General features: G+C 43.0%; 1 protein-coding gene across 3 annotated transcripts in view; it reads left to right on the top strand.

Moving 5' to 3' along the window:
- TRPC5 (transient receptor potential cation channel subfamily C member 5) overlaps positions 1 to 24,724 on the top strand; it is a 143,149-nt gene that overhangs the window by 81,075 nt on the left and 37,350 nt on the right. For all 3 annotated transcript variants that reach the window (XM_050966215.1, XM_050966214.1, XM_050966213.1), the window contains exon 4: positions 19,771 to 20,107. In XM_050966215.1, the coding sequence (XP_050822172.1) occupies positions 19,771 to 20,107 (337 nt within the window). The remainder of the gene's footprint in view (positions 1 to 19,770; positions 20,108 to 24,724) is intronic.

Genomic DNA, 24,724 nt, shown 5'->3' with positions numbered 1-24,724 from the left:
AGTCCAACAACCCAAAAGTCTCTGTTTCTGGTCAGTGCCACCCCAGAGTTCAAAAGTTTATCTGCAGAGTTTCTTCCCCCACCCCCCAGCCTGGGTGGAAATGGGGTGGGGCGTACATAAGGTGTTAAGGGGCACCTTACATGGACCAGGGGCCAACTGCTCCACCTCTCCGTGGAGTTCTGCTTCAGCCTTCACCACGACGAGCTCCACTCCACTCCACCAGCTGTGCTGCTCCTCCAGTCGACCCGTGAGCCACTCCAGCCGCCCACGCAAACCGTTCTGCTCCACTCACTATTCCATGGGCTGCTCCAACATGCTGCAAACTGCTCCACCACTCTGTGGAGTTCTGCTGCAGCCATCACCATGACCAGCTCCACTCCACCAGCTGTGCCACTCCTCCAGCCCATCTGTGAGCCGCTCCTGCAAACCGCTCCACTCTCTGTTCCATAGGCTGCTCCAGCGTGCTGCAAACTGCTCCACTCTGCCAGCTGCTTAGTGATAGATCTTCAGGCTCCCCCACTAGTTAACACAGCACTCAGTGATCTCAGCTCAGTAAGCTTAGCTCTTTCAGCTTGTAGTAGAGAAGCCCAGGTGCTGGTGCACCATTGGCCCAACATGAATTCAGCTCAGCAGCCTCTAGATGGACTGCTAATGGATTCAAAATTAGCTCTGCTCTTCAACAGTGGAGAGAGAAGGATGTGCAACTGGTGTTCCGGGCCCTCAAAAGGGAGCCCATACCATCAGGTACACACACCAGTCCCCAACCTCTCTCAATTCACTGGGTTTTGGCACCCATGTCCCTTGTCTAGCAAGCGCCACCCACTTGATGGTGAGACATCTCTGTCACAAAGCAGTCCCACAGTTCCTCATCCACACAACCAGGGCGACAACACTCCACTCCTCCCGCCCCAACAACAAAGAAACTGGGGATCCCAGAGCTGTCAAAACAACTATCCCAGGCTGCTGTGGGCCATGCCAGGCGGGGTGGGTGTACCAATGCAAATACCTGAAATTCTCTTCCACACTCCCCACAGTTCACCACCAGATGTCAGGGCAGAACCCATCCTGACTCTGCTTACATCTTTCTCCTAGCTGAGAATTTGTCATCCCAACAAATCATATTCCCTACTATACCAACTCACTCGTCCCCTCCAAAGGGCCTCAGATAGCCCACTTTAGCTTCCACAAATCTGTGTGCTAAATGTATTGGCTCCTCACTAGTCACCCCAAGTGCATCATAAGTTAACCGTTTCACTGGACTTATTACCCTGTCTCACCTATTGAGAATCTCTGTTTACATATCTTTACATGTATAGTATCTTGACGTAACTTAATTTCATTTGTTCGGATTCGCTACTTGGCAATATACATGAGCAATCAGAACAATACTTTGCATTCCTCTATCACCGTTGTTCTTATTTAATGTTTATATTGCAACAGTACCTAGAGGCCAATCAGGCCAGGGCTCCATTGTGCTAGGGACTGGATAATGACAGTCCTTTCCCCAAAGAGCTGACAGTTATTTTAAGGAGCCAGTGCACTTTGCAGGCGCTAATGAAGTAAGCCTCACAACATCCTGATAATTCAGGGAAAGTATTTTTGGCACCACCTACTTCAAGACTTGACACAAGACCTTTGCTGTCCACCATGGTTTACAACTCTACCAAGTGAGTTGGAGGAACCTGTCCCAGTGGCTTAGCTAGCACTTACCTGAATCAGTGCAATGCATTCTTCTCTGGGGGATGCTCTAATATGCATCTCATTGGCCTTGTCACCAGTCTCCCTACCTGAAAATTGCATTCCTATGCCTCTGTCTGAGTCCTCGCATCCTGTGGCAGGAGTTGGTGTGTATAACATGAAATCACTGCAGGCAAGAAAGGAACTAGAAACATTGTTATCTGCTAGCACTCTTCTTCCTTAAGACTCTGTTGTGTCTCTCACACTGATATTTGCTTTATCTTCACAATGGCAGAAAAATGGGTCATTTCAGTCCCACAGCATATACAGCCCTACATTTGATTTGGCCAGAAAGTTACATTTGCAAATATTTTATAAACTGACAAATATGTAGCTTCTGAGTAAGAGCACTTTCCTTTTGGGGGCAAAAAGTGGGAAAAAAATAAAACGTATAGCTGTTTATGTTTATTTTTGGATAAGCTAATGTGCATCCTGGAAGGTAATTACTTTTTTACACAGGAGAAGAAGAATCAGTTATGATAAGAGAGATTAGAATGTGCCCTGCCTGAGGTGGTTTTCATAGCATATCTCTTGTTTATAAATGTTCAAATCCACTGAGCAATGCTCAGTGTCCCTCTCAATCTTCCTGGCAATGGAAACAATCCTATGGGTGGAAGGGGTTGCATGCCAGGAATTTCAAAATAACCAAGCAAACATGATCATTTATTTAGAAAACAGAAGGCATCTAATTGTTGCGCGACATTCCTTCATGGTGTGCAAAAAAATTAAGGCTGCTTTGGCACAGTATGAATGTGTTGGTTAGCTCTGGTGTTTTTGTATCTATGTTTCTCAGATCAATTTCCCAAAGAATTAAGCTCTATAAAATCAATGGAATTTATACTGAGAGGAGAAGGGGGAAAAGTCACTTCTCTAAAACTCTAGGCTTCCTTAGAGAAACAAGGTGGGTGAGGTACTAACTTGTATTGGACAAGTTGAAAGACACAAGTTTTCCAGTTTACACAAAGCTCTTCCTCAGGTCTGGGAAAGGCTTCCTCGACAGTTACTTAAAAACACAATCAGTTATAAAGACAACAGGTCTGATTCTCATTTCCACTGCTCTAGCAGTGAAAAGGGATCTGAGGTAGATTGAGAATATAATTTTTGCCCACTTTAAGGCACTGACAGAGAAGTGTAAAGTGGCAGCTGGGAATCAAATCTAAAGGACTAGATTCTCCGCTGCCTTGCCCCTTGAGGAGTCATTTACGCCATGCAAAATGAGCATAAAATGCCGCTAAGCCAGAATGGTGCCGTTATGCACCATTTTGCCTGATTATGAATTGCCTTCCACCCTGTGAAATCCTTTGCATTTGCACTAAATCAATGTGGGCAAAACATCAGCATTCCGACTGGTAGTGCTTTGTGTCTGTGTTTTACTGACAGGTGAAGTTGACTATGCGAGGATGACACAGTGGAGAGCCAGGCCCACTTCATGTGTGTGTATAAATGATTCCACAAGATGCAAGGCCAGGGAGAGTCAGACCCATTTAAATTCCCCACAAACCATTTTTACCGTACTGAGAGAAAATGGCATTTTATCTGCTACTGGATGGCTTAATACTTTCACTGAGAGATCAAAGGACTGTATGCAATTCCCTCATGGCAGGCTTACCGTCAATTGCTATTACTCACTTTACTCTTTAAATCATTGACAGGAGATCTGAAGGAATCAGATGGGTTTTCTTGAGTTTTTTAATTTATTTTTTACCACTGTCACTTTAGGACACAGCCTTAAAAGTTGTTTCCTAAGATAAGGAGTTCAGTTACTGTTTCCCCAAAACATTTATATAGACAAGTGAGTCTAGAGATATATTACTTGAGTGTATGGACAATCATTCCAGCCATTCTGTATAATGCTCAGCCGTGTCTTGAGTGTGTCAAATTAGATGTGCAGCATCCCCAAGAGAGTTTGAGTAAACCTGGAGAATTTCTAAGGGCACTTCAGTTTGCTTATAAAAATATCACAGGCTCATGAAGGATGGGGTGTGGAGTATGTGAAAATAAAAGCCAATCAACTGTACACTGTTTATATCTATTTCTAAACCCATTCAGTTTTCTTGAGGGAGAGCCAAGGACATTTTTTTGCTGATAGGTGCAGAGATATTTTCCAGTGGTTTTGTCTGTTTTAATGCAACATTGCCTAGATGTATAATAACGCAAAGCTGACTATTTCTAGTGTGCTTTTTAAAGGCAAGACATTTAAAACTGGCTTTTCAAGGGACTGGATGGCTCAGAGGATCATCATCCTTAGTTATTGTTGGAGTGAAAGTATTTCACCATCCTCAGAAACAGAACAGAAATATATATTGAACACTTCTATTTTTGCTGCATTATTTTTGGTAATGCTACTATCTAGTAATGGATGAATAACACTGTCAGGATTCTTTTTGACTAGTGGTAACATGTATCAGGCAACAAAGGTAAGAATAATTTTTCATTAATATTTTATTGCCCCTAGTCTCTGGTCTGAATGACATCTTGGACAGAGAGAAGGGAAGGAATATTGAAAGTAAAAGGAAATTGTCACGAACTCAAGACCATACTTTAATGATTAAGGGGATACACCATTTCCTTTAGCTCCATAGATTGCATCAATCTTTCTGCTGATGACAGGAGGGGCTTTGGAAGCACAAGCTATGGCACTGGACATGATTGATTTTGCTTTCCAAAGACAACAGGGAAATATGGAATGGGGGAAAGAAGTGATATATTGTGTATCTTAGAAACAAATTCATCAGTCTTCTCTTGTTTGAAGGTCTACAGCACCCACTCACAAACAGTCTTTCCAGTTACCCTGATGTTAGCATTGAAGGATATATCATTCACACTCCAGTTTGTGAGATACCCAAAGATATTAATATCCATGGGGAAAAGTCTTTATACAGAGCCCCCTGTTGGTGGTGGAAACGTTGCTATTAGTGATCCGATTGGAGTAGGTTTCAACTTTTCTCGAGCTCATCAGAATGTGGTGTGAAGCTCACAGACAACAAACTAAGGCAGTGGTTCCCAAACTGGGGTTTGTGAACCCCTGGGGGATCGTGAAACGTTACAGGGGGTTCTCAGGAAAAAATTCCATAATGGCAGACAGAGATGGCCCTAGAGACCCTGGGCAGCACGCGGCCAGCAGCCTGGAGCCCCTGGACTTCCAGCTAAGCTGATCAAAGCAAGTGTATCTATCACACTGAGGAGATTTAAACTTCAAGACTCTTTATATGAAATGGAAAGGGGGGTGGATATTTTTTGCTGTTTTTAAAATTAAATAGACAGCTAATATTGTTTTTTAAATGATCATGAAGAACAAACTTAAGCTTTGTTATAATGTACGTTGTTTGCCTCGACTGCTGAAGACCTGAATGTTGTGTAGGAGGAACTCCTTGAGTTGGTATCTTACATACCTTCATGCTGTTTCACATCTGATACTCCTTGATGAAACATAGGAGCCTTGTCTCATAACAGGCTTATTCAAAGTGACACAGGCTATGAAAGTGAGATCTTGGAAGAGTGTTACCCTTTTCATAGTTTAATAAAAATACTGTAATGATAAACAATAATACTTAATCATAAATAGTGTGTAATAAGCATGTCATAAAAACAAACTTTATATTTCCAAGATCACTGCTTTTATAATTTATACTCAGGTAAAGGAGAAAATTCCTGGAAATATTCATTTTTAGGAAGGGGTTCACGAGACTTGACATTCTATTGAAAAGGGTTCACAGGTTGTTAAAGTTTGGGAACCACTGGACTAAGGATTTCACTCTCAATGTCTATGATGTCTGCAATAGATGCATCATCAAAATAAGCCATTTGGATATGTCATGATTGGAAACATGATAATTTCATAGTTCTTCATTCTGGGAAAGTGAGAGTGAGTGTGATGGATAAGCTGACTCACTATAGCCCTCCCAAATTGGGATCTTGTTCAGAATGGCATTTATAATGTGACTGCAGTTGCTGGGTTCTCACTGTTTTGCCACCGACCCTGATGGTTTAGCAAGCTTACTGCTGCAGAGCATGTGTATCTCTCATTGTATAACAGTGATTTATTCTGCAACTGAGTGATAGGCTAGGGCTTCCCAGCAAGGTGAGAGGTGTTCACAGTGCACAGATCCATTCTCTCCTTCCCCCATGTATTTTCACCATTAGAAAGCTGAAGAAAATAACACCATTCCTGGAAAATACTCTTTCATGGTAGAAGAAAAAAGTAAATATGCTGGGTTCCTATTGGGGTATAAATTGTTTGTTTTCAATTAACCAGACATCTGGTCCACAGCCCCAGACTCCAACCTTGCAGATGCAGTATATGAATTAACATGATATTTTATGATTTATTGCCAGTAGTACCCTCAGTGAGAAGATTAGGGCTTGGATTGACATCATTCTACCTAACTGTTTTCTTTCCAGTGATTTATCAATGTCTCTTGGATTGTAAACATGTTTGTTTGGTTACGAATCTAACAAATGACTTCTTAAAGGGGACGTACTACACACACACAAAAGTCAGACTTTTTTTTTATTAAGTAAAAAGAAGTCTTGAAAGGGGCTTTTTAATAGAAAGGTTTTTTCTGTTTGTTTATTTAAATTAGAAATTCAGGTCTGGAGGACTCTGTGATGGCTGGAGAACTAGTAGGATAACACTGTAAGTACCAAGTGAAACCTGATTAACTGTAAAAGATTTTTATTCAGACTGCTTAAATGCAATCTGCAAAGAAAAGAAAACTGGACTTGGGCCCCATTTTTCTTCTTCATGATGTATAAGAAAGGATGTAAAGATATTGGTAGCTTTTTTAAGGGTTTTTTTTGGCTCCTTTTTCATTTTGAAATGCACGTCTTGTATAGGCTGGAAGACCATACTGACTGGAGAACTAGTGAAATGATGACACCAAAGAAGTCAAAAGAATGAAAGTTGAGCAAGTGAGAGGGGAAAAGACTTTTGTCCAAACTGCTTCAAGCATTTTGGGTTTTGCTGGGTTTTCTTAAACACCTATTTAATTCCAATGACTGTTTAATATTTTGTAAGAAGGTAGTCTTTCTCAAAGATTCAACATCATCACCCAGGCTGTTAAGGTGTGGAACTCACAATAGACATCCCTGGGACCTCCCAGAAGTTCTCCAGCAAACCCAGGGAAGACCAGATTTGATATTTCTAAGGTTTAAAAAGGAACCCCCAAAACAAACAGACAGACAGAGAAACAAACACAAAATTGCAGAAGAAAAACATTTTCAGGCTTTCTTATTAGTAACAAAGAAGCAAAAAAGGACACAGGCCTAATCTATAATGAAATCTTGGCCAGTCACCTTTAAAACCCTGGATTTTTGTTAATACATTTTAATTTAAATGCTGGAAATACTCTTGGGAGAAAAGATCTTTATTTAAAAATCAGCATGCCCATCCCTATCCACTACGTTCTGAGAAAGCTCCCAATACCTATTTCTGAGACCTGTAACAATGGGAGCTCTGCTTGCATAAGGACTGAGAAGAGACTTCAGTATTTGACTTTATGTGACTTTTAACCTGAGTATCTCTGATATGTCCATAAAATGCACCTGATGTTTCCCTCAGTTGTTGGAGATCAGTCAGTTTGCTGTGAATTAATTGACTGGCTCCTATGTGTGTCATGTTCAGAGCCAGTTTGGATTGCAATGAGCTGCATTTGTAAATTGAGAGTATTAATCTCAACGTATTAGGCCTTCTTAACTTCTGTAATGGACCTATACACCTGAATGTTTGCTGAAATCTTTCCCAGAATAACTATTTATCTACTGTATTCTAATATCTACTAAAACAAATGCTGAAAACCAGCGTTTGAGAAGTCTGTATTGCTCCATGCACTAATTCTGAATTCTTGCATAGACTGACCCAGAGAAATTTGGTAGATTAGTGTTTGTGATGCCAGTTCATCATCCCTATTTGCAAACCACTTAAGCATGTGCTTAAAGCCCACTAACAATAGGATTTAACCACATGCTTAAAATTAAGCACATTCTTAAATGCTTTCCTGAATAAGGATATATTTAAGCACCCGATTAACTGCTTTGCTAAATTAAGGCCTATTTTCATTCTCTCTGTCTGCATGCAAATAACCTGCAAGCTTTGTCCTGCAATATGCAGTATATCAAACACTTCTCTTGTCTGGGGATTTAGGGACCAATCCAACTCCCATTGAACCCAGTGGAAGCCTTTGACTTTAATGGGAACTGGATCAAGCTCTTCAATATTCCTTCAGAGTCTTGCCTTCTGCCAGTATTTACATCACTGGTGACTTTTTTGTTGCTGGATACGTGTCACTGTGAGAGCCCTATGATCATCTCGCTGAAAAGCTGCCTGTATTAAATGGCGGTGCAATATGTGGCAAATGCTGCCTTTGGCTGTCTCTGCACCACTTCCATAGATTCCAGTTGGGTCTTATGTGTAGTAGTTCCTAACACACAATCCTATCTCTGAAGACTAAGTGGAGATAACCTAACTTATTTCATGTGGAACCACAAACTCACTTTTAACCTGCACCAGTAGGAGTTAATGAATGTTTTATTTGCTAAAAGATGAAGAAGAAACACTTTATTGCTAAAAAGATACCAAGTCCCCACTGAAACAATTTTACTTACTATTGAAAATAATACAACCACTTTGGGATTAGGGTTGGTACCAATTGTTTGATCTACGCTAAGATTAGGGTTGGGGTTGATCAGTTGCCTCAGAGTAGGGCTAGGAGTAGAGCTACTATTAGGGTTGGATTATTGTGTGGCCTTGGGATGGGGTTCGTGTTAGGGCTAGTAGGTGGACCTGAGCTAGCATTAGGATTTGGGTTACTGGGTGGCCTCAGGATAGGGGTAGGATTGGGGCTACCTAGATGGACCTGAGGTAGGGTTAGAGTTAGAGCCAGTAGGTGGCCCCAAGCTAGGGTTAGAGTTGGGCTATGTAGGTTTCCCTAACTAGGGTTAGGGTTGGGGCCAGTAGGCAACCCTGGGGTAGGCTTAGGTTTCATAGGTGGCCCTGGGCTAAGGCTAGTGTTTGGGCCAGTTGGTGGATCCAAGCTAGGATTATATGTGGCCCTGGGCTTGCGTTAAGGTTGGTGCCATTTGGTGGACTTGAACTAGGGGTATGGCTACATTTGGAATTTCAAAGCACTGCCCCGGCAGCGCTGCGGGAGCGCTGCCGCGGCAGCGCTTTGAAGTGTGAGTATAGTCGGAGCGGCAGCTCTGGGAGACAGCTCTCCCAGCACTGCATGTAAACCACATCCCTTACAGGTGTAGCGTGCAGTGCTGGGAGCCGCGCTCCCAGCGCTGCTGCCCTGATTACACTGACACTTTACAGCGCTGTATCTTGCAGCGCTCAGGGGGGTGTTTTTTCACACCCCTGAGCGCGAAAGTTGCAGCCCTGTAAAGTGGGAGTGTAGCCATGGCCTCAGTTTAGAGTTTGAACCAACTGGCAGTCCCAGGCCTGTGATAGGATTGATATTTGATATCACAACACAGGACTTTTATATATATCCCAAATGTTAGGAAATAAAGCAGACCTATTCTACCTATGAGGTTTAAAGACTACGGGCCACATTTCCCCTTTGTTCCAGATGTAGAACTGCCATTGACAATAATGGGAGATGTACTCCCCCTCCCCTGCACAGACTCAGCCCTGCTGCTAACACATCGAGAGATGGAGGGGGGAGCCAAGTCTCTGTCCATTCCCACCTTTGCCTGCCCACACCCTGCACAGGACAGAGGAGTCATGGCCTTGAAGAGACTTCTCTCCCACTGTTGTGACTTGTGGGGTGTGTAGACAGTGCAGAGGAGCAATGGAGTGCCTGCACTGGGCAAACAATGACCTGTGAAATACACGCTGAGCACCATGTGAACGGTTGCTGGGAACACAATAGCTGTTGCATTTTTCTGCACTTACTGGCATGCTAGAATTGAGTTCATGGGAAATTTACAGCCCATAAAGCACTGAATTAAATTTACATTTCTGCAACTGCATTGAAGACAATGAATTTGCATGAGCATAACTGATGGCAAAATTTGGCCCACTGTATTTATCAGAATCAGTCTTCTAAAAGCAAAAGTAACTTTCTTAGAAAGGTTATAGCATTATATTTTAGAGGAGTGGCCTCAAACGCTACAGTATCACTGCTGTTAAACTGTGATGTTTTGGACTATTACTGTAGCATACCACATTGCAAATAAATGCTAATCTAACAAAATTAGGAGTGGCAGACAAGGAACAGAGGTTAATTTTCTGAACTCTACATCAGATTTTGCTCTCAGTTCTATTGGTGCAACCCCAGTAGAACTGACAACAGAGCTTGGACCTGCTTAATAATACTGGGCTCGACTGTTATAAATTCTTGCTTATTCGTCTATGTAGAGCATTACACATCAAAAACAAGAAAGTACCGCCAATAAACTCAAAATGGAATAGACAGTTTGCAGCTCTGATGATAATCTGAAAAAACTCCAAGCAATATCATGCCCATACAAAATGAAGTCTTCAGAGCTATTTCAGTTGCTTCTTGAAGCACTCACATCTTAACCCATCAGTGATCTAATCCTAAATTACATATGATTGTGAGAGATAAGGGATTACCTCCTGAATGTTGAGGGAAAGGAATAGAATTTGTGTATCTGATGTCTGTATTAGTGACACACAACATTGAAAATATTTGAGCATGGTATTGATGACCTAAAATGTAAAGATTAGGCATAAAAATATAATCCATCTAGCAGATGCTCCCTTTAAAATGTTTCCCCTTAGTAGAGAAACAGGTGACAATGAATGTGATGAATACAGAAAATAAAATTCCTTAATAGCACCATACAACTATAAGCCAAATGGTATAAAAAGAAGCCTGGCAGGACACAGAGCAGGAAGAAACAACCAAAATATTTTGCATGTGTGTAGTTTTTGCCATCAATATGGCTTCCAGATATTAATTAAACCTCCAACCCCTCCTGTGCAGTAGGTGAATATTTTCATCTCTCTTTTACACATCGGAAAACTTTGGCCCAGAGAAGTGATATTACACACTGGTTTTGTCTACACTAGGAAATTCGTCCTAAATATATTTCTCATCACAGCTACCAACAGCTGAGCTCCATCCTCTTCTGTAGCAGAAAAGGTCTAATAGAATGATAGGGGAGTATCTCCTTGCTTACATTTTCTTACCCAGGATCCCCTTCTAAAGGATTTTTCACACCAGAGTGTATAATTAGCAAAGAGTGAACCTGAATGCAGGCAGGGCTGGCCGGGGAGGCGGAGGGCAAGTGGGGCAATTTGCCCCCATAAGAATATAGTATTCTATAGTATTGCAACTTTTTTTATGGAAGGGGCCCCAGAAATTGCTTTGCCCCAGGCCCCCTGAATCCTCTGTGCAGCCCTGAATGCAGGTTAAGTTGAACAATGAAACCCTGTGCCCTGCTCTGTCCTTGTGCTTGAGTTGCCTCCAGCCTAACTCCCTGTGTTCTGTTTTTCTGGTGTCCTCAATAGAAGTCCCTCCAGAGAACATTGGCCCTCTGACTCCAGTTCCACTGATCATGATACATTTTCCCAATTTTACAGACATTGTAATATAAACATTCAAAACAAATAATTGATGCTCAGATCCCCACTTTGGCCTGAGGTGCTGGTACATAGCAAAGTTGGAGTCTTATCTTTACCACAGACTCAACTGGTTACCCAGGCTTTGAGATAGGTCACTCCCATTGTGGTTGCCTGTTGGGAAAACGCTATCTGCGAGTCTAGCATGCAAACTCTCTCTCTGGAGTCCTCCCTTTTCATGAGGTCAGCTTCTGAAGAGTTCTCTCCCTCTCCATTCTGTGATAATTTCTGTGTCTCTGGGTTTGCGTCTGATGGCTGGTGTCTCCTGTTCCTTCGGATCATGTGTCCCTCTTGTGGAGTCACTTTTTATGACCTGGGTGCCACTGCAGCTCTCACCACTTCTTTAGTCCACTCCATGTATCTGTAATGGCCATATCCTTTCAGAGTGCCTGTCTCCAAGTCTGGTAAATCCTTGGCTGACTTGTCATACTCTAGTGCCTGCATTCTCACATCATTAGCCATCTCCTCTCACTGATGTCTCCATCCCTCTGGCTGCAACAGGTCACCCCTCATTGGTAGCAGATTTTAGTCTTTTGTTCTGTCAGTGTCTGCGCTGGGCTGTTTGACACCCCTGCTTGTACTATTACTGGGTGGACACAGGTGTGCTGATGGAATTGCTTCACTCCAGGTACCACAGCTATCCTACCACTCTGACAGGAGTCTGTTGGCATAAGCGACCGGCTGCTCCTGCAAAAGAGCTGCACCCAATCCTTTCTCTGATGCATCAAACTGGAGTGCCAGTAGCTTTTCTGGCTAATAGTACTTCAACACAGGGGTATCCAATATCATTTGCATCAGCATGTCAAATGCTTGATGCTGGGGACGTTCCCAGTCAACATTCTGAGTTAATGCACAGGTTGTGGTACTGCAGCCAGGTGTATGGACAGAATTTGGACAGAAAATATATCACTGCTATGAAGCACAGTACCCCTTTCCCATCCACTGGAGCTGGCATGTCTATAACTGCTTTGATCTTCTTGGGCTCTGCTATCAGTCCCTCTGCTGTGAGCAGATGTCCAATATATGTCATCTCACAAGTCACGGTTTTTCTGAGTTGAGTTTTATGTTCTTGTCACTGCATCGCTGAAGAAGAGCTTATACTTCTCTGTCATGGTCTCCTTTGGCATCAGTATCATTACTTCTTTTGCCTACAGCGAGGATACCATCTGTAAATATTTTCACACCAGTCGGTCCTGTCAGCAATTGAGTGAGTCTTCTCTGGAACACCTCCTATGTCCCTCAGCATGCACAGCCATCTGTAGAGACCAAATGGTGTTGCAAAGGTTGTCAGCATCCTAGACTCTTTAGTCTGGCATATATGCCAAAACCAGTTCTTCATATCACAGATCGTAAGGATTCTGGCTCCAGAGAGTTCTGGCAAAATGTCATCAATTATGGATAGTGGCATCTTTTCAGTGACTTTGGGTCTAGGCAGCTGCGTAATTTTCCTGATGGCTTCTATACCACACCATGCTGCCTACCGAGGCTGTACAAGCCTCTACCAGTGCTATGAGACACCTATAATCTCAGATTTTCTAGCTCCTTGCATACTGGATTACATATTGCCACTGGAATTTTCCTTCACGATAAATTCCACTGTGGGGTCTACTTCCAGTTGCAGTTTTTCTTCAAGGCACCTGTCAACTTTGAAACATCCCCATAGGCTTTTAAAATGGTCTCCATAGTCCAGGGGACTCCCCTTTGCTTCTCAAACGGCAGCTATAAAATTCTGATGCTGCACCCTGATCAGATCCATGGCTTGTATGGCCGTATTCCCCATGGAGAACTTGAGTGACTCCCCGATTCAGGACAGGTTACTCTCCTGCTGTTGTCATCCTCCCCTGTGGCCGGGTCTGGGAACAGCTTAAACTCTTCTTTCCGCTGGGCCCATTGCTGGACTAGGTTTGGTGTTGCAAACCCAGGGCTCTGGGTGACGTCAGACCAAGAGCCATGGCTCAAGCTGCCAACTGCTGCACTTCAGAGAACTCACTGCTCAAATGCTGCCACCATGTTTCATTAGCAAAGAGTGAAGCTGAGTGCAGTACAGTTGAACAAGTGGAATTTCATTAAACCCGGTGCACTGTTCTGTTCACATGGCTGAGTTACTTCCAACCTAACTCCCGCATTTCTTGTTTTCCTGGTGTTCTCCTCAACAATAGCTCCTCCAGGGAACATGAGCCCTCTGAATCCATTTCCACTGATTGTGATACAGAGGGGACAATTCAAGCCAACAACTAACACAACCTCAGTAATAGAGAGGAAATGCCCAACCTGTCGCACTCAGAATGTTTTGTAGGAACATCTCTGGTCTGATGCACTTTTGATGAATCACAGGCACAGATGGAAGCCTGCCTCATTTTCTTGTGGGCTGCTGGGGACCCACGGTGGACTGCTCCAAGCCAGGACCAGCCAGTTAGAGTGAAAGCAGAGCTGGGACCCTATGCTGCCCAACTCCTAAGTTGGTAGCCCTGAGAGCCTGGAACGAAACCATATTTCCAAATAGTGACATTTCCCATGAACCAGAAATCCTGCATTTCAACCAGCTCTACTCAATACCATTGTACACTTATATTCATATATAAGCAGAGTACACTCTTAAAAGCACCTTTGAAGAACATTCCTTTTCACTGAAGCAACTGTCACAGGATTATCTATCATGTCTTCAGGGTGGTAACAGAGATGTCTTGTCTTGACAATTCTCCCAGAAAATGAAGAGAAGATTGGAGACTCCCTGAACCCCGTATCTCTAGAGAAAAATACTAGATATCTTGACTGTTATTGATTGAAAAGATATATTGTTTGGGCATCATATTCTCATCATTTTTTTAAAAAGTGCCTAGAATAATAAACCAGCCATTGATGCAGGAAGTTATTGTGTCAGAAACAGTATTATAAAACTGGGAGTATACACAATTTTTTTATACTCCAGATCTCTCATTTTTCACAGTGCAACAGCGTTAGTTGATAACAAAACCTGTCGCATCTGGTATGTTCATGAGAAATAATAAATGTGATAGTCACATACATTAGTTCTATCAATGGCAAATGAAGAAGGATTATAGAATAGAGTGAAAGTAATGTTTGTGACTGAGAACATAAGGGAACTGAAGAAAGTTTTGCCAGAAAACACTGGTAACTTTGCTTTACATAAAGGCAAGATGGAGATAGGGAAACTATATTTTTGTATACAGCAGTTGCGGCAATGAACTTGGACTCGTGGAAGCTAGGTTTTAGTGGCTGGCTCTGACTCTGGCTTAGTGTGTGTGATTTGGGGCAAGTCACCATCTCTCTGGGGTTCTCAGTTCTGTCCATTTGTAAAATGGACATGATAAAATGTTGCTCTCTCTATAAAGTGCTTTGAGATCTATGGATGAAACAAACTCCACAAGTGCGAAGTGTAAGTATGCAGCTTTGGACTACTTCATATATAAAAGCACTAGAGTTGAGCTTTTTATTATTTATTCATTTATTTTAGTGCCTGGCACCATAATCATCTTTTACAGGAATGAATGGCCCATAGTGTCCCCAGCCAGCCCTGAAAACAGTGGACATTCCACTGAAACACAACTTTATTCCATCATTTCTGCATCTTCCCCTGTGGTCCTTACCTTGCTTGAGATTTAAAGCCACTGGAATAATATTTTAAAATTAGCGATAAATATTGTGTTATATTTTTGAATTTGGGGACAGTAAAAGGTTAACTCAGTAGGTGCTCAGCCCTGGTGTGAGAATCGGAGGGCTTTCAATGATTTCTACCATTTTGGAGAAGTTTTTGTTACTGTTAAATTTCCTTTAGAGCATTTTTAGTAAGGCAGGGCTGGGCTTGATTGGAAGATTTAATGGCATTTTTATTGCCACTCCTTTTTTCTGAGCTGATTTTGAAAGGATCCCTTGCATGATATATGAATCCTCTTCTCTTTGTAGAACTGACATCAGATACAAGGAAAGCAGAGCACATTTTAAAAATGAGCCTTTAAGCTGGCAGGAGGGGAGGAAGCTTTTAAGATGCCTGGAAGTTGCACAAGCAACAGAAGAAGCAAAAACATTTTGATTTCTCTAGTGCAACGGTTCTCAACCCACTGCCTGCAGGCCGCACATAGCCCAATTAGCTGCGCATGTAGCTGCAGCCCAGCTCAGCTGTGTGCAAAAGGCCTACCCAGGTGCTGGTTCAATTTCAGGTTCCCGGATGCCTGGTATGGAGGGGTCCAGCTTGGCTGCCCTGCTGCCTAGCATGGCGGGATCGAGGTTGGGGATGCTGGCTCACCCCACGTGGCAGGAGTTCAGGGTTGGGGCTGGCAGGGGGCCCCGTGAGCTCCAGGGTTCCTGGCTGACCCCGTGTGCTCCTGGAAGCAGTCCGGCCCTGTGAGCTTCGGGGTCTGGGACTGGGGCAACCAGCCCACCCCATGTGGTGGGGGTCTGGGGCAGCCATGTGGTAGGGGTCCTGGGTCAAGGGTCAGGGTCCAGGCTGTCTCTGCCCTCTCACTCGGCCCCTGCGGCCCAGGTAACACATTGTGGGTCACATATGCAGCCCACAATGCGTAATAAGTTGAAAACCACTGCTCTACTGGCTCTGGGTTTGATTCGGTGTGAGGAGTGGGGAAATAAACTTCTTCTCCCCTTTCTGCTTTTTATTATATGGAATAAAGAGAAGAAATATTTTATAAGATACTTCCCCTCCCACATAAGAAAAGTCACTACTGATCTTTTTTAGGAAACATACTTCTCTTTACTATGGAAGTTACTGTAGAAAACATCCAGTCAGAACCCTTGTCTGAGCCCTTAATGTAAAAAATATGGCAAGGTACTCTTCCATGTCTTTTGTTCCATTGGCTTTTAAGCACAACTGGTGATTTAGACTCCTCTGAAATCATAGATTAAAAAAGGAAAAGGAAATTAATGATTTCTGTTGTTTTGATGTAGATTTTTTCTTTTCTTTTCTATAATCTTGGTACATTATAATAGCATTTTCGAGTGGTCCTGGGAAACAGCACCCTGCAGTTTTCCTTAGATCATCACCATACCAGTGACTAGGGGGTGTTAAAAGTCAAATTAAAGCAAATGTGTTTCCTCTGATTTTCCTTTCCTGTATCCTCCTGTGTCAATCTGTCTCTCTCAAATAAATGTCCCGCACCACAGACACCTGCTGTTCCTTCTGGGGCTTTTATTCTTAGCACTCAGGCAGGTCAACCCATCCATTTGAATTACCTGCTCCTGCAAATTTAGCCATCTCTTATATAGGGAATCTGTTACAGAGCCTAAGATAGGTGAACAAAATCCAAGTCAATATGTACAAAAAGTAATGGCATTAAGTCCCTCCTAAAGATTTCTGTCTGACTTTTGTCACATGTTAGTTTGCCTCTGTAATCAATCATTGGCTGATTACTTCCCTTGCTGTGGGTTTTCAAAGTGAACTACAGTTAAAAAGCTATAGCAGAAGAGGAAGGGATTATCTTGCATTTATAAATTGGTCAATTTCCTATTTTTTCCCCCTTTGAACAGTAAATCACCATTTGACTCCTCCCAGATCTGTCTTTAGGTGCTGAGAGAGCTTCTGAGGAAGGATTTCCCACCAGCCCCCTTCACCAGTGCATTGATGAGAATACTGGCTTTTGGATGCCAGCAATCCTTCAGCTTATAGTTCAAATACTCAGGAGAGAATATAAGCTTTTCTCAAGTGCCTGCCCACTCTCTTTGTAGGCAGGCAACCTAGGTTTTAGTGCTGGCTCTGCTATTGTCTTGGTGTGTGTGATGTTGGACAAGTCTGTTTTCTTTTTGCCTGGTCTCAGTTTATTCCTCTCTAAAATGGGAATGATACTGCTTGAGACCATGGCTGAAAAGCACCCAGTAAGAGCTAAGTCTTGTTATGCAGTTTTAGTGGTGAATGGATAGTTAAAAGGTCTGGGTATGCATGGGAATCTTTATTATGAAAGTAACTTTGCCATGTCAAATCTGAACTCATCTGATGTGCAACAGTAGGACCCATGAACAGGTTTAGGTATAAGATACATTTTTTTGGAAATGACTCAAAGAGCACATAACTGTTTCCTAAATGTCCATGTGACTTGGGGATTAATAACACTATAAAACACCAAAGCTCACTTCTCCAGAGAGCCTCATTGAATAACAAATAATACTGTCATCTTCAGATTACTCACCACACTGAATCTATTTTCTAATCAGTCTCAGAGGCCTGCTCTACTCTTAAATGTTTTACAGGTCTAGCCATGTTGGTGGGGGGTGTGATATTTTTTTTAACTAATAAACTGTTCCAGTAAAAGCCCAATAATGATATAGCACTTTTATACTAATCTAACTGTGTCAATACTAGGAGGGTTTTGCTGATTTAACAATACCAGTATAACTATAACAATAAAAAACAACACCTTCCTGGTATAGACAAGTCCTTAGTGAAATGACATGGTTAGAACTAAGGTCATGGGTTTTCCATGTTAACTTGAATGCAGAACTGGTAGAGTGTGAGTGAAAAGTCCCACAGGAATATTTTCGATTAACTAATTTAAGGATAACTCCATCAAGGGGGATGAAAAAAATCACAAGGCAAAAAGCAAGCACTTCTGCCTCCATCCTGCAATGAGCTTGGATTGGATATGAGGATAGGGCCCTTAATATACATTCAGTTCCGAAAAGTTTCTGAATAGAAATATTCTGAAAGCAATAGGCTTGCCCAGATGTAATTGAGGGCAGCATCTGGTTGCAGAATATTTATTATTGATGCTGATGCACAAGCCACAAAGAACTTGTCTTGAGTTTTGAATCCTAAGGCTGTTCATAGGACTGGTGGTTAGAAAAAAACATCTTTTTACTTGTAAAGTAAGCACTTCTGCTATGGAGTCACTCAGGCACCATAAATGTAGAATCCCATGAGTCCATTTCTTCAAAGTCATTTTCAGAGTAGAACTGAAAAGTGTCATTTTTGTTCTGTGATTGAAAGCGTCCCGCTCCCTGACTAGTCTCAGATATTTTACAACTGCCCACCTTTCCTTGACAACAGACAAGCTCGCCAAAAGTGCATCCAGCTTCCCACCAGTCGTTCCCTGTTGGAACATCACATAACCACGTGCATTCGCATGCCGAGCCCTTCCCACACACACACACACACACACACACACACACACACACACACATTTGCATGTGCCTGCCTGTGTGCACAAATGCATATGTTCACTTTCAGGCACACATGCAAACACACACATACACAGTTTTACCATCTCTGTCTCTTCCTGCCTATCTGGTCTCCAAATCATTTTTTAAATGCTGCCAAGTGCTCTTTTTAGTCTGCCAAAAGCTGAAAAAAGCATTTGGAGAAACAGCAGCTTGGGAATAGAAGATGCTCAGAGTAACTGTTAATTATGTAACTCTAGTAGTAGGGCTCACGTGTGACCAGTGACTGTTTTACTGAGGGATACTAAAACCAGAAATGGCCTCTTAGAGCAAAGTTAAGCATTAAAATCTTGCCTGTCTTAAAAAAAAAAATACAAAATCCCCCTCTCTTCCTGACCTGCATACAGAACTGGTCCAGAATATGCCACAGATCTCCACAGCTGGGATCAGCAAGAGAACTGTCCCCAAAATCCAGAAAAGTTTCCTTCAGACTTTAGTTCACCAATATCCAGCTCCCTGTCCTGCCCCTCTTACTCACGTCTGCGTAGCATCTTGCTCTGGGAGAGAAAGTGTGGAGTGTCCTTTAAACTCTCTGATAAAGCTTAAACCTAACATCCAGGCCAGCTCAGCTGACCAATAGACAGAGGACAAGGCTGTGTCCCCACCCATTGCCTGCACCCTCACACTGTATTTGAAGTAGCTCATCCCCTGGTGACACATCTCTGAACAGAGGGAGTATGACTGTGCCTAGCCCTTTAGAGGTGGCTTAACTGGGGACAGCTGCTTCCACTTTACACCACATACTCATGTCAGGTTTAGGCCCATTTTAGCCCCATTTGCAAGGCTGCATAAATGGCAGATTAAGATTCTGGGCCTGGCACATTAACTGTGTGGCTTCGTGGCCGTCCCTGTTTGGAAGGCTGATTATCAGAATGCCTTCATGGGAAAGACTAGCCTCATGGTTAAGATAGTAGGTTGAGACTCCGGAAATCTGGTTGCCATCCCTGGCTCTACCATAGGCCTCGGTTGGTGTTTGGGGTAAAGGTACACGGCATTTCTTCTTCTTTCCCAACAGGTTTTCATCTTGTGTAAAAAAACAAAATAAAACAAGCCCATCCCTGTAAAAGACTATTCGCTAGCTTGCCATGGTGCACTGCAGCTCGCTCACTAGGAGCCCAGAGGACAATGGGGGGACGTATCGGCCCCGCAGCTCCTGGGAATGACCAAAAAGGGAAATTATCCCAAGTGCATGATGATCACTGTCCAGGAAAATCCTCTGCATCTTTGTCCTTCTAACCTTTTTCTTTTTTCTCCCTCTCCAGTTTGTTGCTCAGCCAAACTGCCAGCAGCTGTTAGCTACACTTTGGTACGACGGCTTTCCGGGATGGAGGCGGAAACACTGGGCAGTCAAGCTCTTGACCTGCATCACCATTGGACTGCTATTTCCTGTGCTTTCTGTGGCATATTTAATTGCACCTAAGAGCAGGCTGGGACTGTTCATTAAAAAGCCATTTATAAAGTTTATCTGCCACACCGGTTCTTATCTAACCTTCCTCTTCATGCTACTTCTGGCATCGCAGCACATTGTCAGGACTGATCTCCATGTGCAGGGACCACCTCCCACCATCGTTGAATGGATGATCCTACCCTGGGTTCTAGGTAAATCAGAGGAAACACAAATATGCCTGGGCCTCAACTGGCAGATTTACGCTCATGATAACTGCATGTGGATTAATTGCTAGTCTCTGTGTTATCTGCTTGTAAATAGGTTTGGCAACCAAATTCGGAAACTTCATTAACGTCTGCTCTTCTTCTGGAACTATAGGAGTAGGGCTGTTTTGTTGTTTTGATTGACATCCTCCTGTGTCTTTTGGCATAGCCCTCAGGAAGCTGCACCAACCTGGGGTAGCCGCAAGAGGTACTGTGTCCCTTTGATGCACAGTTCCGTCCTCGCTTCCCCTTTGCTCTGAGTGGGGAAGGGGAATCATAACTGGCCTCTACCAGCAACAAATTGTGACACTCTCATACTGGCTCCACTGCACTGGCTGGTGCATGGGGGAGGCAGAGCTAAGAGTCTGCTCCCTCTTTGCCCATTCTCCACCCATCTACACTTGGGGGGAGTCAGCAGGCACAGTGCCCACCTTCTCCTGTGCACACAATCCCAATGTAACCTGCACATGGGGCATCGGGGGGCGGGAGGGGACTCCTACTCTGCCTTATCCCTCGGTGCTGGCACATAATCCAAGTCACAGTCTAGCTTTCCAATATGAACAGGGGAGAGCTGGTTATTGAAATGTCAAAGTAGAAGCTGCCTCTTCCGATCTGATTAGTGCAGCCCTAATTGTGAAGAAAAATGGGTGACAGCTTCCCCGTTCTGTATGTTTCACAAAAGCAAAGAATAAAGACGATATGTTAGCATGGGACCCAGCTTAAAGAGCCATCAGAAGCGTAAGAGCAAAAAACCCACATTTTGATACATGTTTGATGAGTCAGATTCATTTCCCCATTCAAGCTGACCTACCTTGAGCTCAAATGCGCACTGTGGCAAATAAAACCTCATAGACTCACATAGGAAACACAAGCTTTCCTTTCATTAGGCTTACATCTGGCTTCTTTTACTCTACCTTGCTCTTGTGTTAAAATGTACCTGCTCCCATGTACCATTGTCTTAGGCTGGAGTCTCATTCTGAGGCTCCCTTAAGAGACATCTGCTTCTCCTGATGAAAACAGGCTGCAGGGCCAAGAAGAATATCTGCCAAGGATTGTATGGGCAGAGGGAAAATTCTACACTAGTGTTCTTGCTGGCTACCCCTCTCAGTTCCAACAAGCCAATCCTGCAAGATCAGGTGCTTCCCTCAATTTAGAAGCCATGTGAATACAAATGCTTCAAAAAGGTATAAAATAAGAGAGAGTTGTTTCCTCACTCTCCCCCACCAAATGTGACATTGCAAGGCCGCTCATGATGCAGCTTCCCCCTTAAGCCATCCCTCTATAGCTGGCACGTACAATCAGGTCCAGTGTTTGGAACCTGGACTTACTTTAAACTGAGCCCTAAGGTTCTGGGCCCAACATGCTTACTTTGGGCCCGTCCCTAATCAGAAGGGTGATTCATAGAATGGCCAAGCCCTGGGTTAGGACTCAAAGGAGTTCAACTCCTGGCTGTACCATAAGCTTTGTGTCTCACCTGGGACAGGTCAGTTAACTGGAGCTGACCTGAGCATCACAATATGGTTTCAAAGTTTGTTTTTGATCTGCACTGGAATGAAAACAAAACCATTCAGTTGTTTTAGTACAAGGTGTGCGGGAGACCCAGATGCAAGGCCTGGCTCCTCCTGTTTCCACAGCAGAGCTTTTTAGCCTAAGTCATTCCAAATCAGGGACTTGTACTTGTCTAGCCTCTGTCCCAGGCCAACAGAATAACCTCCCCTCCCCCCAGATATAGGGGTTTCTCTTGCTTGTTCTGTCCCCAGACCCAAAAGCCTTCCTGCTGAAACTTCTATGGAAACTGATGCATCTCCACAACATTTTTTGGTTTCAACAAAACAGCACATTTCACTGACATGAAATGTCAGCGAAAATGTTCTGCCGAGCTCTGTATTTCATTTCTCTGTGCCTGCGTTCGCCAGGTGTGAAGCGGAGATATGATCAAACTTCCCTACCCCATTGTGTTGTGAGGATAAATTAGTTGGGGTCAGATTCTGTCTGCTTTCTCTACCCTCTTTGTGCTGCTCTGGTGGCACAGAGGAGATGCTGAGTTGCCCTAACATGGCATCTGGGAATTCCCCAGACACAGTGGGAATCCCTGGAAAATGCTCCTAGATGAACTGGGTGAATTAAGGTGATCTTGCCCCGTCCCATGTTCTGTACTGAACACAGTGTTTATAGTGCTGTTCTTCTTTCGAGGGATGCACCTAATGTATCAAAAATCTCCTTCTGCACTACCATCCAATGTTGAGCAAGAAATTCTCCCAAGTCCCTAAATCTGCAGTGGGCCACAAAAAGACAGTCAGGCTGCAGCACTGGAAGGGAAGTGTGAATAACAAATTAGTAACAAGCTTCTCTTCAAAAACCCATCTTTGGGCTTACGTGCTAGTTAGGACAATTTTTAGAAAATTCTAACTGCGGATGAAAGGATGGGTAAAGGACAGAGTTGCGAAAATGTTAACAAACTTTTTTCCCCATTGTGACCAACTCTACCAAAAACACAGAAGAGTTTCTGCTACTTCACACAGGCTCTCCCCCCACAGCTCTCACACAGCCCGAGCCTCATTCTCTGTAGTCTACAAACAATAGGAATTAGCAAATGTGCAACTGAAATGTACATGTGAGCACAAACCTTGGAATAAACAGTGAACCCATCCCTTTTTACTACCACTTCCCACACCCCCAACTTCATGTTTAAATTATATGAAATTCTATGGAGAAAAACAGATCTTCAGATAAGACGCTGATGTTGGGAAGAATTTACTATTTTAGTGTCCGTTTTTATTTACGAAATATCTGTAAGAGAGAGAGAGAGAGAGAGAGAAAGAACAGGCACGTACAGTGCAGACAGCATTACAGTAACTATAGTAACAGTGCTAACTATGATTACTCACAATAAATACAATATAGTTGTTCTTCAGCAGAAGCTGCTCCATTGATTTTTTTATTTTATTTTACTTTGTATATGCAAAGATTTTAAGATAGCTGTAATAAAATTACCTTATTGGTCATAACATGCTGCTGACCTGACCGGTGACCTATCAGGCTTCAGCCAAGAAAATGTGATTGATGTCTTTATGTTTGCAACAATTAATTTTCATGTTCTTTGTTCTTCATATTGAACCTTTAAAGCTCTAGAAAACAGACTAAACTGATATCCCAATTTGAAGGATCACGTCATAATTCTGTTGTCGGATGTTCTCTTGATGCATTTTCTTTCTTTTCTGATTTAAGGCTTGGTTCTTGAGTCATGTCCAATGTTGTAAACTCAATGCAAAATATGTGGGGAGAAGGATAACATTTTCATAAGTGCTTAAGGGACATAGGAGCAGAAGTTCCATTTTCAAAAGTCATGTAGGCACCTAGGAGCCTAAGTCTCATTGACTTTCAATGGGATGAAGGGTCTGAATACACTGCAGGCAGGGTGTGTGATTGTAGCATGTGTAAACATACCTGAGCTAGCTTTAATCTAGCAAGCACAGGGGCCAGTAGCAATGGAGCTCAGCAGCATGGACTTCAGCTCAGGCTAGCTACCCAAGTGTGTACCCAGGGTCCAGGGCTGGATTGTATAGTCTGCACTGAAATCTGTTCTACTGCAGCTTCACTACTATTGTTACCCGTGCTAGTTGGATTTAAGTTAAATCGTGTGTGACTACATATGCTACAATTGTACCACTCAGTTGCAGTGTAGACATACCCTTAAGCTCCTAAACACCTAAGTAACATTTGAAAATGGGACCTAGGCTCTGAAATCACATAGGCTCTTTTGAAAATGTTACTCTAGATAACTTAGGGGAGTGGTAATGGGGTATGGAGACTTTCGTCACGACTGTAGGCAAATTTAGCCTCGGTTAGTAACAACTGAGAATAATTCCCTGCTGAAGGCTGAGGGCTGGCATTTGTGAAAGGAGTTGATTGGCTCAGTCCAGTTCCTAGTGCACAAAAGTCCATGTCACAAAAACCACCGCCACAAATGATGGTAAGTGGAACTCTAGCTGACAGCCTCAGCAAAGAGGCCATAAACTGAAGGTCAGATTCGATACCCTTACTCATGCTGAGTCGTTGCTTGTTCAGAAGCAGTCCTATGGAAGTCAATGGTGCTATTCATGGAATAAGGTGACATTTATGAATGTGCCTGGAAAATGGATGTGACTCTTCCATCTCAGGGCTGAGGCAGGTTGATGGAGGGAAGCTTGTGTTACTGTCACCTGTCTTATGGATAAGTGTAGGGAAATCAGCCTTCAAGGCTGTCAGATCATTAAGGAGCACTGAATTAACCACTGAATTACAGCGGTGGGTGCTCTATTAATAACTAAAACAAATAAATTAACTCAAATCATGTATTTATTTAAATCAATAAAAATTTCCCCTGGACCAGGTTACCCACACTTTCTAAAGGGGAACTTTGGCCTAGAACAGTTAAAATGAATGTGTGTTTCATGCAGCATCTCCTTGTGCTTTGTATGTGAAGCACTGGGCAGGACTGCTTAAGCCTGCCTCGTTTCTTTTCTGATTGCATTTCCCATTCTGCTGTAAAACTCTCAGTAAGCAGCTTTATTACATTTTGTAGGA

The sequence above is a fragment of the Gopherus flavomarginatus genome, chromosome 8 (assembly GCF_025201925.1).
Source record: "Gopherus flavomarginatus isolate rGopFla2 chromosome 8, rGopFla2.mat.asm, whole genome shotgun sequence".
Lineage (NCBI taxonomy): Eukaryota > Metazoa > Chordata > Testudines > Testudinidae > Gopherus > Gopherus flavomarginatus.
The sequence above is the reverse complement of the archived record's forward strand: the minus strand, read 5'-3'. Positions and strand labels throughout refer to the sequence as shown.